The sequence below is a fragment of the Lycium barbarum genome, chromosome 6 (assembly GCF_019175385.1).
Source record: "Lycium barbarum isolate Lr01 chromosome 6, ASM1917538v2, whole genome shotgun sequence".
Classification (NCBI taxonomy): Eukaryota; Viridiplantae; Streptophyta; class Magnoliopsida; order Solanales; family Solanaceae; genus Lycium; species Lycium barbarum.
Genome location: NC_083342.1, coordinates 128,073,562 through 128,087,885, shown reverse-complemented (window position 1 = coordinate 128,087,885; position 14,324 = coordinate 128,073,562). Strand labels below are relative to the sequence as shown.

General features: G+C 34.2%; 3 protein-coding genes and 1 long non-coding RNA gene across 4 annotated transcripts; 3 read left to right on the top strand and 1 right to left on the bottom strand.

The window, feature by feature from the left end:
• The first annotated feature begins 1,150 nt into the window (after positions 1-1,150).
• On the top strand, positions 1,151-3,696 carry LOC132644637 (acetyl-CoA-benzylalcohol acetyltransferase-like). The gene is made up of 5 exons (XM_060361236.1): positions 1,151-1,690; positions 2,321-2,397; positions 2,512-2,584; positions 3,050-3,112; positions 3,691-3,696. Exons 1-5 carry the CDS (start codon positions 1,151-1,153, stop codon positions 3,694-3,696), a joined length of 759 nt encoding a protein of 252 aa, XP_060217219.1.
• Positions 3,697-7,280: 3,584 nt separating this feature from the next.
• On the top strand, positions 7,281-9,329 carry LOC132598818 (acetyl-CoA-benzylalcohol acetyltransferase-like). Its single transcript, XM_060311922.1, has one exon. The coding sequence runs from the start codon at positions 7,572-7,574 to the stop codon at positions 8,898-8,900; it is 1,329 nt and encodes a 442-aa protein (XP_060167905.1). The 5' UTR covers positions 7,281-7,571; the 3' UTR covers positions 8,901-9,329.
• A 494-nt stretch (positions 9,330-9,823) lies between these two features.
• Positions 9,824-10,484, top strand: LOC132644636 (salutaridinol 7-O-acetyltransferase-like). The gene is made up of 2 exons (XM_060361235.1): positions 9,824-10,390; positions 10,473-10,484. Exons 1-2 carry the CDS (start codon positions 9,824-9,826, stop codon positions 10,482-10,484), a joined length of 579 nt encoding a protein of 192 aa, XP_060217218.1.
• On the bottom strand, positions 10,482-12,541 carry LOC132598820 (uncharacterized). The gene is made up of 2 exons (XR_009566682.1): positions 11,281-12,541; positions 10,482-10,832 (listed from the first exon to the last, which is right to left on the bottom strand). It is a non-coding gene; the product is annotated as an uncharacterized LOC132598820 (long non-coding RNA).
• Between the last annotated feature and the right edge of the window lie 1,783 nt (positions 12,542-14,324).

Below are 14,324 nucleotides of genomic sequence, written 5' to 3'. Positions count from 1 at the left end.
GAAAATTAACACAACTACAACAACATTGTAACAACTTTCATACAATATTCAAGGCTTAGAGTTTTCGCTCACAATTTTTTGTATGAAAATTATATTAAAAATTTCGCTCACACATGCACATTTCATACACTAAATTTGAGGTAATTTTGTAAGCCTTTGAGTAAATTAAAAATAATTTTTTAAAAAAATATAATTTAAAAAAAAAAAAAATTATTTTCTGTAAAAAAATAAGAAAAAGAAAATATATGAAAATCCGTCATGTTTTGTAAAATATCATTATGTTTTGTAAATAAGGAAAACTATCTATATATTTTGTAATAAAGAGTCTTAAGTAGGTACCCTATGTCTTTTTCCCGTTAAGAAAACCGACATTTGGTTAAATTTGGTTTGGTTTGGTTTTAAATTTTAAAAACTGATAATATTTGGTTTGGTTTTGATTTTATTAAAAAATAACCAAATAAATAACCAAGCCAAACCGATAAATTATATACACAAATTTTGAAATTATTTATAAATATAATGTTTGTTTTTATAAATAATTATAAATATTTTATACAATCAGTATCTAATTTTTGTCGACTTATTTCATATAATTGTTGGAGGCCTATGTCTTAAAGAAAATGCCATAGCCTAACACTGTACCTATCTCACTTTTCATCTTACGGCCTACTGGTTCATTGGTTGCTAATTCCAAAAAATTATTATGATTGGCTATCCTGGATGAAGTATTTGAAATTTAAAATAAACTGAAGTGAAGATTTGGCATTGTAGTTCGGTTATTGTAATTTCACTTTGGTACTTATTTCTGCCAAAGTGCACAGTATCCCATTTGCTAAAATAGTATTACGAGCTAGTCATAAATCGAAAAATCGAATCAAACTGATGATTTTTATGTTGTTTGGTTTAGTTTGGTTTGGTTTTAAAAATTTAAAAACCGAGTAAGTTAGTTTGGTTTTTGTTTTAATCAATAACCGAACCATGAACACCCTACATACTAGCATCAAATTTGACCCTTGGACCCGTAAAATTTGCAAACATGCCGAACGTCTATAAATAATAGGCTAAGTTCCACATCTTAAATCATCTTGCCCTATTTCATTTCAAGATCTTTATTGTTAGTTGTTAATAACTAGTCATCAAGCCAATCCTAATGGCCAAGTTAGAGATTCAAATCCAGATAAGAAAAATGTTAAAGCCCTCAACTCCAACCCCAACCCCAAATCATCTTGAGAGCCTCAAATTTTCATTGTTTGATCAGTTGGCTCCTCCTGTATATGGACCTATGTTGTTCTACTACTTGCCAATTACTAGCAGTGAATGTAACAGGGCAAAAAGTGCTGAAAAATGTGCTAAGTTGCAAAAATCTTTGGCTGAGACTTTGGTCAAGTTTTACTCTCTAGCAGGGAGAATTAGAAAACATGACCTCTCAATTCACTGCAATGACGAAGGTGTTGAGTACGTTGAAACCAAAGTCAACGCGGACCTTGCTAAATTCCTCCGTGAAGGACCGGAGATTGAGCTATTGAAAGATCTTCTTCCATGGTGTGTTCCTCCAGACGCAAATCTGCCATCAAGCCCATTGCTTGGAGTCCAAGTGAACATATTTAATTGTGGAGGACTAGTCACAGGGATACAAATTTCACACATCCTAGCTGATGGTTTCACTTTTGGAACATCTGTCAAGGAATGGGCAAATACTAGCCTTACACAGGGGTGAATCCACCCATTAAAAATGGGTTACGTGAACACATGGTTGCCCTACTAAACTCGGTATATCTATATAAAGCAGGGACTTAGGCCCACTGAGTTTGACACTTCCCGTGATGAGTATTCATATTTATCTATTTTCTCCTTTATCTGCAATTTTCCCTTAAAAAAAGCCCAGGCAGAAAAGGAAAACTAATACCGCTTCGGTGCTATACCTTACACTCCAACAGTCGCTTCTTAATAACCCCAGCCTTCTTAATTTCCTCGATGGAGTAAGAGCGCAAAATACCAGCGGTTGTCCCTCCACTTTCTCTCCTCTCTTCTTTTTCTTTTCCGTTTTCAATTTGAGAGTTCCATTAAATTGTCTTTTATGTTTGCATATCTGATTCTTAATAACCCCATCTAACGCTGGCATGCTTGGTAAATCTTTAACTTTGGGCTTTTCTTTATTTCACATTTCACTGTTTTCTTTGTGTTGGGTGTTGTTGGTGAATGGTGATTGTACGGTTTATAGTTACCTTTCTGATTGCAGCGTTGTTGTTCAAATTGATATGATTGATTTGTTTTATCAAATTATCGATTGGCTAATGCTTGCGTTGAATCCTCTTTCCAGGTTTTAACAATCGCTCTCCAGATCAAGTCTTGGTTGCCTGCTTCAACAATTGCACGCAAAGCTAATCTCACCCAATTGTGCTTTCTACTTTTAACTGTTCTTTTTAAATCAGTTTAGTAATTTTGGTGAAACACTTCACTTATTCGCATTGAATAATTCGCTATTCCCTCTTGTGTACTAATTATTTGTAGTACAGTTTGGGAGTGCAAAATAAGGGCTACAAAGATCACTTTTGAAACTTGTATTGGTTCATTTACGCTTGAGGTACTATATTCTTCTATATATTTTTTTTTAAAATTGTGCATTCAGGTTTTTGGGTACTGAAGGAAAAATTGAAATTCCTTTTTTGAAAGTACATGAATTATAAGCATGTGCGAAGAACATGCTGTGATTCCGTAAATCTTGCTTGGGGAGGGCCTACAAACTCCATTGGCTCATTTACAGTTGAGAGGTATTTATTCTTCTGTTTTCTGTTTTAGTTATTTTTCAGTTTGGGTACGAGGGAAAAAATGAAATTCTAATTTTTAGAGTAGATGTATCACAAGTTTGTACCAACAACTTGCCATGATTTCATAGCGCTTGCTTCAATAGGGTATGATAATGTCAAATTCCACATAGCCCTCAAGGTTTCGTCAAGTTTAGAATATCACTGAAAGTTGATGCCCCTGGTACTAAGTTTCATAGCAATTCATGGTAATAATTAAAGGACTAGATGTTCCTGCTATTTAGGCAAATATTGCACAGTACCAGAGAGAAAATGCAGAACAAATCATGATTGCTCAAGCACATAAGGTTCGTCCTTAATGTGCTCTGATTACAATACTTACTTTCTAAAGGAAATGAGTTTGTAGTAACTGCTGCATGCAAAGCATTAATTTTTTGAACTGCCTTCTAATATTGCTATGTGGTGAACGAGGCTGAAGAATATGGACCAGCCTTGGCAGCCATAAAGCGACAACCTACACAGTACGATGGGGATGTGAGTTGATTTATGATTCACACTCTTAAGACTTATGTTTATTTGGTAATTCTGGTATGGCCTGATCAAATATTTAAGAAACTTTTCACCGTAATCAGCAGCAGCATAAGTCTTTCTTGAGCTTTTGCATTTTTCATTATTTCATGTTGACGATAAGCTTTAAGGATCATTTCCAAGGGGAGTTAGTTATAATTTATAACAGCTTTCTCTAACTGTTCTTCCAATTCAGTAGTAATAGATAATTATGGTATGCTTATTTTCGTGCAAATTTACGCAACAAAATGACTGACAAATGTCCGGAAGCTCTACCTTTCTGTCATCACAAGCGACAGTTTGTTCTTTTCCTCCAGGCATCCTACTTGCTTCTGCTTTTCAATGTTTGAATTTTCAGGGTTAAAGCTTGATTTTACATGTGTGATTCCTTGATACGTATGCTTTTTTATTTTGCATAATTATGAGATAAAGGTGATTGACTTTTTTGATCGGTCAAAATCAAAATAAATTTGGCTAAGTGTAGGTTTATCTAAGCTTAGTCTATGCTCTGAAATGTGGAAAGTTTTCTTTAACAGTGTCATACTACGCTTTATTTTTTAACCATGCTACATTCTTTTAGTCAAATGCTTTATTTAATCCCCCATCCCCCTTTCAGAATTTATCCCTTTAAGGTATAAAGTAAGGAAATTATATTTGGGTTGGGTTGGGAGAAAGACTCTTCTCTAATACACTGGGTGTGAAATTAGAAAAAGAGGCAAGATTCTGGAAAAGAAATGTCTTCGACCTTTTCTTCTTTGATAGATCAAATAATCATTTAATTAAAATGTGCCAAGATGGCGCCAAAAAGATTACACACAGTTCTGTAACTTTTTTGTAATTTAAATAATTATCACTTAGTCAGCACCTAAGTATAAATCCTCCTAAATGGGGGGAAAAAAAAAAAAAAAAAAAAGCACCTAAGTGTGGAAAAAATTATATACAAGGGAATGAGTGGCTTAATCACAATTATCAAACAAGCAATCCAAAGTATATGAATCTTTGTCTTCCATCCCGCCTTATCTTGAGATAAGTCTGCACTAATTCCAAGAAAGCGACAGACTATGAAACCAAGCATGGGGATCCGGTGAAACTCTTTTTTTTATTATTTTTATAAATCATTTTCCTTTCTCAGTGTTTGTTTTGAAAGTGGGTGATTTGTGTTCAGAGAAAGAGTGGAAAAATAAAAACTGAGAAAATCACAGTAACCTACAAAAGCAAAGGCAAATAGGACGTTGGATCAAACTTATATTGAAACACAAATTTTGGTGTTGTCTTCTGATAATAAAATATGAGATGCAGTTAGAGTTTTGAGTCGTTTTATTTGTTTGGGTTTGGGAAGCTAACGGAAGTTGCTGGAACTATTAGAAAGTCATTTGACAAAGCGGAGATCAACTGGGAGAAGTAAGCTTTGTTAATTACTTTCTTTTCCATGATATATTAACTTATTTATACTACTCTGCATGAGTTTGTTTTGTGTCATTTAATTCTTAATTTGTTTGTTTCATCGAATGTTTTTGTGTTTAATTATGAATATGATAACGAGTTTGCATTGCAGTTAATATCGTGGTTAAATGTGGAAATACTAGAGGATGTTGACAATGGAGAAAAACATGGTTAAGTATGAGGCCTAAAGTTGGTGGGACGTTTTCTCAAGGACAAAGTTAATTGGAAGATATAGAGAAACAGATCGTTAGTTTTCTTGGACTTGAAGATGAATCTGATGAGAGAAGTGATAAAAAGAAGCGTCCATGTCCTTTGTAATATGTTAAAAGTTCATATTGTTTTATTGTCGATTGTTAATATACCAATTATTTCAATAAATGTTCGTGTACCCACACTTACACATATCAAACTACATGTATGTAAATAGATATTTGACTAAGATGATAATGTTATTAGTATCCCTCTATCAAATCCACGACTTAGTGGACAAATTTGCAAGCTTTTATTTAATCAAGTAGATCCAGTATTGTTTTTGTAGTTTGCATGCAACTTCCATTTTCGGTATTGCTTTGGATTTCATTTTGTTTGTGAATTTTTTTTCTCAATTATATTGGTTGGATGATGAGAATATTGAGATATTAAATTGTGATTTGTACACATGATGAGGAGAATAGAGTTCTTGATTTTTAACATATTCTTCAAAGGAGAGAAATATATTACTAGCATCTAGCGCAAATGTTGAGACTTCTAATAGTTAAAGGTTGATCCCAATAATTCTGTAAGGTCGTTGTTGATTTGCTGCCTTAGGTTTAGAAGGTCTCATACCTATATGTAAACAAATGTTTCTCCCTAATACATAAATATTGATAACATGATCGGTGTTTATTTAATTGTTAATTAATTTGCATCTCTGGTGCTTTGGATTTCCGATCCGTTTGTTTGTGAAAACTTTTTTCTCAATTATATAGGTTGGAGGATGTGAATATTTATTTAAAAAAATGTGATTGTGCGCATGAAGAGGATAATAGAGTACCAGATTTTTGGGAGAATCAAACGGAAAGGAAATAAAAAGAACAGATGAAGTAATGGAGGGAAAGAGTATGTGAAAGGGAAGCAGAAATCAATAAGTCAATAATAGGACATAGAAGTAAAATAATACTCACTCTACAAATTGCATTGTCATTTTTTATTTTTTTTTTGGGTTCCTTTACACCTTATCAAGTTTTCTTTTATTTGTATGGAAGCAAATTTTCGAAAAATAAAAGTTTTACTATCTCTGGAAAAACAGAAAATAAGCTGTCATTCTAATAAAAATACTAGTATGTGCTATTCCTCAACCAATAAATTAATTTTTGTAAGCATATACGAGACAAGTTTATATTTTCTACAATAAAAACATACTCAGCGTAATCCCATAAGTATAAAAAAATATTAGTACTGTTTTCTATGATCGCGCGAAGCGCGAGTGAATTCTCTAGTTATGTATATAATCCTAAAAATATATCTAATATTAACTGAAAGAACACATGGTTATGATATCATCACATGAATGTTAGATAATAAGACTGAAACAGTTGTAATCTTTAGTAAACCTAAGCATGAATTTCCTAGAGAGGAAGTTCAAGCTTGCTTTTGTGAGTAAGAAAATATTTAAATCGGTGACAGATTCCATAGGAATGCGCAATAATAAATTATTTTGAAAAAATATTCTGACGGAATCTGTCACAGATTTAAAAAAGATACTACATATTTTGATATACCAATGGTTTCTGACGGGAAAATAGCTGCATTTTCGTCAGGTTTCACTGTAGTCTTTTCGATGGAAACTGTAGGAAATTACCTAGGATGCAGTCAAAAACTTTTCCAACAAGCCATTTTTTGACATACCCCATCGCTTATGAAATTTGTGATTTCCAACGAATATCCGTCTGGAAATTGGTGAATTTCTAGTAGCCCGGCCATCTTTTACTAGGCCCTGCTCTGAACTTCTCATGGAAGAACTACAACTGTATAAACAGTTAAATTGAATGGATGACACATCGTAGCAAGATGTTGACTTTACCAAAATTTTCCCTTGCCTTTCTTTATAGAAGAACAGAACATGACAAAGTAACAGTGTTATTACATAAACAGTATATAATATACAAAGTTTTTTGTTGAAATGCTTCTTAGTCTTTGAAATGCAGCTAGTAGTATCACTAAGATGGCACCAAATTGCAAATGAGTTCTTGCCATGGCTGAAGTTTAATCTACTTTTAACATAAGTTTTCACATAGAAAAATATTTAAACTAGCTGTAGTGCAAAATTCTTGTATTTATTCTGGAGTTTTGAGAACGACAGTACATCCTAATGAGCAAAGTCAATATGTGATAACTAAAGCGCCCTAAATTCTCTATCCAATGTGTACCACGTTTTTAACTCATGAGTGTGATGGCAATAAACTAATCCCAACTGTTCCATGTTTTATTGATCATGAGCGTGATTACAATAAACTGATGCCGACTTATGCCATGTTTATGAATCATGAGTTTGTGATGGCAATAAACTAATGCCAATTTATGCCATGTTCATAAGAGTGTGATGACAATAAACTTATGGAATTAGTAAAAAATTTGGTCTTAAAATTTGGGCTGAGGCCTCTATAAAAGAACCTGTCAACTAAGGAATATTCAGAAACAACTTGAAGTACAGAAATCAACTCTTAGTACATAAATTTTGCTTCTTTTTGTTTCCAGATATTTCCCTACTAAGAAAAAATCAAAGTTCTTTTCTTTTTGGCCGTCAAGCCAATAGTCATGGCCAAGTTAGAGATTCAAATCCAGACAAGGAAAATGATGAAGCCCTCAACTCCTACCCCGAATCATCTTCAGAGCCTCAGTCTTTCATTTTTCGATCAGGGGGCTCCTCGTATATATGTACCAATACTGTTCCACTACTTGCCAAGCAGTGAATGGAACAACGAAGGAATTACTGAAAGATGTGATAAGCTACAAAAATCTTTGGCTGAGACCTTAACCAATTTTTACCCTCTAGCAGGAAGATTTAGAGAGGATGAATTCTCAATTCACTGCAATGACGAAGGTGTTGAGTATGTTGAATCCAAAATCAATACGGATCTTACTGAGTTTCTCCGTGAAGGACCCAAGATTGAGCCTTTGGAAGATCTTCTTCCAAAAATGGATAAGCTATCAAGTCCATTACTTGGTGTCCAAGTGAACATATTCAACTGTGGGGGACTAGTCATAGCGATACAAATTTCACATGTCGCAGCTGATGCTTTCACTTTAGCAACATTTCTCAATGAATGGGCACAAGCTAGCCTTACAGGGACGACGACAAAATATTGTCTTCCAAGGTTCAGTCATTTGTCATCGCTCTTCCCCACAAGAGTGCTATCGGGACCTCAATTCTCACCACCATCCAACATAGGCCCTAAGATTGTCACGAAGAGATTTGTGTTTGATGCTTTGGCAATATCAAAGCTCAAAGACAGAATCAATTCAAGTGCCACATTTACGAGACCTACTCGAGTGGTAGCTGTTATGTCATTAATATGGAAGGTTCTTGTGGGCATTTCGTCAGCCAAACATGGACATTCGAGGGACTCTTGTTTTTTGTTTCCTATTAATTTGAGGGGAAAATCAAATTTACCATCTTTGGAACATGCTCTAGGGAATTTCTATGTGACTGTAGTTGCCACTCTTGAGGCAAACCAGTTAAGAAAGGAGTTAAATGACTTTGTTAACTCTATAGGAAGTACAGCAAGGGACACATCTCTAAGCATTGGTAAGGCAAGCGTCGATGAAATTATCTCTCTGTCCATTAACTGTGGGACAGAAATCATTAACAAATTTGGTCAAGGAGATAAGATGGACATTTATGCCTGCACTAGTTGGTGCAGATTCCCCTGGTATGAAGTAGACTTTGGTTGGGGAAAGCCAATTTGGGTGAGCAGTGTTGGCAGACCTTTTGAAATAATTAGTCTGTTCGACACAAAAAGTGGTGATGGAATAGAAGCATGGGTTAGTTTGAAGGAGAATGACATGGCTGAATTCGAGAGAGATCCTGATATTTTGTCCTCCACTTCAAAAGAAGCATTTGATTCCTCGATTTGGATAAAATGATTAATATAACTGTCTATCGTGATATTTTCAAGTGTATCTTTTGAGCCTAGTTGGTTGAAGTCTAATCCATATGATGATATGAACATGACAACAGCCTAGCTAGTCGCACAATAAGATTTTGTTATGCTTTTTTCCTGTTTATTCGGATGATGAGCAACAAATTTGAGGTTTTGTGCAAGGAGTATCTAGTTTCATCACAATTTCACTGAACATTAATTTTATGATGAGTTGAGTTGTTGAAAGATCTTTCATACATATTACTGAACAATAGCAATAAGTTTCTGCCTCTACATGTTAGGAAACGATAACATGAACAAAAACTAATAAGACCCAGAGAGGCATAAACTTTAGTAAATCTGATCATGAATTTCAACCACTTAAAGTTCTCGACTTTCTTCACTTTATGAATAAGAAAATAATTATGGAAGAGATTCACTTACTATAGTGTCGTGGGGAACAAAAATGACGCCCCATGGCTTAATAGTTTGTACAATAGATTGACTCAATTGTTTGGAACGGGGGTAGGTGAGCCTCCACATTATAGGCTCCAGGTATTGACTACTTGAATAAACAAGAGGTCTCGTGACATATGACTAATCATAGTATATTTAACTAAAGGAATCAATGTCGTAATCTTCTTCATATTATATCACGTATACAATATTAAATATTAGAGCTAGCTATTGTCACATTGGTGTACGCCCTCAGGCAACAAACCCAGTGTGGTAATGACAATTGAACTTGCAGAAATGAACAAAAAATAAAATGATATTTTGATTATTCAAAGTGGCCACTATAGTTTATCTTTTCCAATTCTTTTCAAGTCAATCAGCTCTAACCATAACAATAACAGATCCATTCTAAGCTAAATCTCTATCATCTTCCGGTCCAATAACCTTTGATTACTCAAGATTTGATGCACCATGCTAGGACCAAAAATCCAAATAGTTTCAAGAAAATTCATAAATCCATCAAATCCAACTCCAAAGCACCTTCAAAGCTTCAAGTTATCCGTTTTTGATAGACTTGCTCCTGCATCCCATATCAAGATCGTTCTGTATTTTTCCAACAATGAAGAACACAAAGCTGAAAACAATTATCAAAGACAACTATCCGAATTGGAGGAATCATTGGCCCACACTTTATCCAAGTTTTACCCACTAACTGGAAGACTTGTCAAAGATCAAGAACAACTCTTTATTGATTGCAGTGACCAAGGGGCTGAATACTTGGAAACAAAAGTAGATAAAGAACTTGCTGAGTTCCTTCACCAAGGAGTTAAAGATGGGAGTTTGGATCAACTTTTACCACAAGAAGTTGGTGCAGCAGACTCTGCCACAAGTCCATTACTGACTATCCAAACCAATTTATTTGATTGTGGAGGACTTGCTCTTGGGGTGTGTGTTTCCCATAAAGTTGCAGATACTTCTACAGTTGTTTCATTCATCAACGAATGGGCCAAATCAAATCAAGGAGAGATCAATAATAAGGTATTGTGCCCATGTTTTAGCGTTCCTTCATCGTTTCCAGTTAAAAACTATATAGTTAAGAACGTCCCTGAATTTCCTATAGACATGGGAATGAAAATCGTAGCCAGAAGATTTATGTTCAATGGGTCCAAAATAGCTGAACTTAAAGACATATTCAAGAAAAATGCTACTACCCACCATGAAATCCAACCTACAAGAGTAACACTGGTGACTGCTGTCATATGGAAGGCTTTAATCAATGTGGCTCAAGCCAAACATGGCCAATTACGGCCTTCTTTACTATCCCCTGCTATGAATTTGCGTGGAAGAACTGAAGTTGTTCCCATTTCTCAAAATGCTTTCGGGAATTCTTGGATTCCAATCATTGCCCGCTTTACTCCACATGGAGATAGATTAGAATGGTTTGATTTGGTACCTCCGCTGTCCAGTGCAGTGAGAAACACTGCCGAGGTCATTAGAAAAGCAAATAGTGAGGAGATTTCTTTGATAGAGGCCGGAGCTTTTATGGAGGTACATGAAGAAATCTTGAGAAACGATGGTGTTGATGTGTTTATATGTAGCAGTTGGAGTAGGTTCCCAGCATATGAAGCTGATTTTGGTTGGGGAAGGCCTTCTTGGGTTAGCTGTTCAAGTGAGGATTTTGAAATGTTCACTCTGTTGGATAGCAAATGCGGTGAAGGAATTGAAGCATGGGTGTGTTTCAATGAGGAAGACATGTTTGAATTTGAACAAAATACAGACATATGCAAGTTTACTTCTTTGTGTTAAATCGTATCAAATAGTTAATTTGAAGGAATGACATATTATAGCAAGTTGTTGAACTGCACTTTTGTCTAGCATTTCTATAGACTACAACTCTTCAGGACAAGAAAAAGTTTACCATTTATTACCTTATATCCGGAAGATTGTGCTTGCTTCTTCATTACATTTGTAAGGATAAAAGAGCCAGCTCTTCTTAGGCCCAGTTCATTTACCTGGTGTACACTTGTTTTCAATGATAAACTAATTGCCATGCATACAACAACAACATACACAGTGAAATCCCACAAAGTGATGTTTGGGGAGGGTAGAGTGTACGCAGACCTTATTCCTACCTTGGGAGGTGAAGAGGTTGTTCCCGGTAGACCCTCGGCACAAGGACAGGCAATTCATACCAATATGAAAAAAGAAATAACGAGAGCGAATAAACCATAGCAAAATACTATAAAAAGCATGATAGAGCAATCTGAAAAAAGGGGCCATAACTACCTACAAATTAATACGGTAATCGAAGTACAAGAAAGAGTAGATAATAGCGGAAATCGAAGGACCAGGAACTACAAGAGTAATACTACGACTACTAGTATGCAAGAATACTCGTGACAACGCTCAACTACCCACTAACCTTCTACCCTAATCCGCGTTCTCCATAACCTCCTATCTACAGTCATATCCTCGGTAAGATGAAACTGCGTCATGTCATGTCTAATCACCTCTCCCCATGCCATGCACACAAATAGGAGGAAAGAAAAACGAATGGTCCTTAAGGTATATAGGTAGGACTATTTTTGTCTTTAATGTATTATATGGAAACTCCCACCTTAATTAGTGGCAATGGGGTCGGCGAAATTGCAACTATTGTACCAGTAAAAGGAAATTCAATCATGGATCCACTTACCTTGATTAAGCGCTCCCGCAAGAGGACAAGCTGACAAAACTCCAACCAGAGTGACCTCACCTGGTTTAATCCCAGAAGCTAGTATTTCTCAAAACACATTAATTGCTTCCCTGAACTTCCTATAATGAGTATAACTCGTGATCGATGCATTCCACGACACTACATTTGTCTCTGGAATTTCATCAAACAGTTGATGAGCATTTGAAATTGCAATACAGTGGATGAATTCCCAACTTCTTTATTGCTACTTAATTGAGTAACTGGCGTGAGAGCGCTCGAGAATGTTGAGGAATCAAGGTGGATATTCAATTTACGCATTTGGGTGTAAACACAAACGAAACGCCACTAACTATTAAACAGGTACATGATGTGATCTTGAGAAATAAGGGCGTTCATGTGTTTGGTTTGTCTGGATGATTATAAACTAGTGAATTTGACCTGGCTTCGCCGGTACTAAGGAACCTAAAATCAGATATTATAAATTAATCTACAAATTCAAATATATTATTTTAAGTTCTCATTGATTTTATTATTAACATATTATTTTATATTTCTCTCTATTTGGCCCCGTTTGGACATGGTTTGAAACCTGATTTCAAATCATGTTTGGACATACAATTTGAATATTTTAAGTTGTATTTTCTCTTATAGACATAAAAATTTCACAAATTATGAAAACTATCAAAACATTCTCAATTGTTATACAATCTTACCAAATGAGCAAATCATAGTTTATAACAAAATTAGTACACTACTAGAAGGCTTTTCTAAAAAATGCAATATCAATTAATCAAATTTTACTTCAATAAAATTGAAAATTTATCATGAATAGTAATGTAACTACTATTTAATATAATCTTCCCACATAAATTAAAGATTGGTAGACATAAATAAACGTTAGTGGAAGTTAATGAGATTGGTAAATGATTGATGGGGGTAATTGTTAAAAATATTTACCAACTTATGGGTTTTTTTTTTTACAAAATATTAACTTATGGGTTAAATTTTATATTTAAAAAAGTTGAAATCATGGTTTCAAACCCAAACCAAGCTTTTTTGGATGATTTGGGTTCAAACCATGGTTTTAAATCAGATTTCAAACCACGACCATGGTTTGATGGCCAAACGCTGATTTGAAACCATGGTTTCAATTTTGATGGCCAAACGCCTACTTGTTATCATTCAGGATTTTTTACTCTTCAGTAATGCTTGATCCATTTTGTGGTGAAATTATATACCTTTTCTCTCTTTTATGTCTTCCTCTTGTTCTTCCTATTTTAACTTTTGTTTCTTACTTGCCTACCTAGTCATTTGTTCCTAAAATGTCAAATCTCCCTTTTGGTTCTCACTCCCTAACTTTCTAAGTAATTTAAGTAGGTAACTAAAGAAATTCAAAGGCATAATAAATATAGATATATATGAAAAAATGACTCATAGACAACATATTGAATTTTTTATTATTGAATGAATCCGTTATGAACAATAACACACAACATATTGAATTTTTTATTATTGAATGAATCCGTTATGAACAATAACACATGCATTAAAAATGTACAAGAGAAGCCTTGATAGCTCTAACAATTAACAACTATACACAAATATAAAAATAAAAAAGGGGTGCATATATAACATATTCATAAGAAAACTTTTTAAGTTACCATTAGTAAATGAGCACTCATGGTAATCATTAGCTTCTCTTTTTAGTTAATTTCTAATATACATACACCTTAAAAATAAAAATAAAAATTGGAGTGTTAAAAAGACACCCACCTTATTTGAATAGTACTCCTAACCAATTGTTTAGAAAATCCCTGGTCGATTCATTATTGAAGCAAAATTCTTACAATTGTAAGTTACTTTTTTTAGCCATGGTTCATACCATAAGCACTAAGCATAAGGCAAAAAATCTAAAAGAAAAAGTAAAAGAACAGCCATGGGATTATCAAGATTTCTTTTGCTTTACAATCATTCAGAATTCAAAATAAAATTCAAATATAATTCTCACAAGGTAGCCCAAAAAAGTTAAGCTACTGATATGTCTAATCTTAATGTGTTCAATTTCACCGGAGAACATGTAAAGCTTTTAAATTTTTTGTTTGCCTGACATATATAACTATATATTTCTTGGATATTATTTTTTGTGCAAAAAAATAATATGCAATATTAAACCGTTAAAAATACAAAAGTAAAGAAGATAACAATTATTTAACTCACATGATGGCCAAAAAAGTAAAAGATTCAAAGAAATATATACATACACAACTGAAAAGCCAG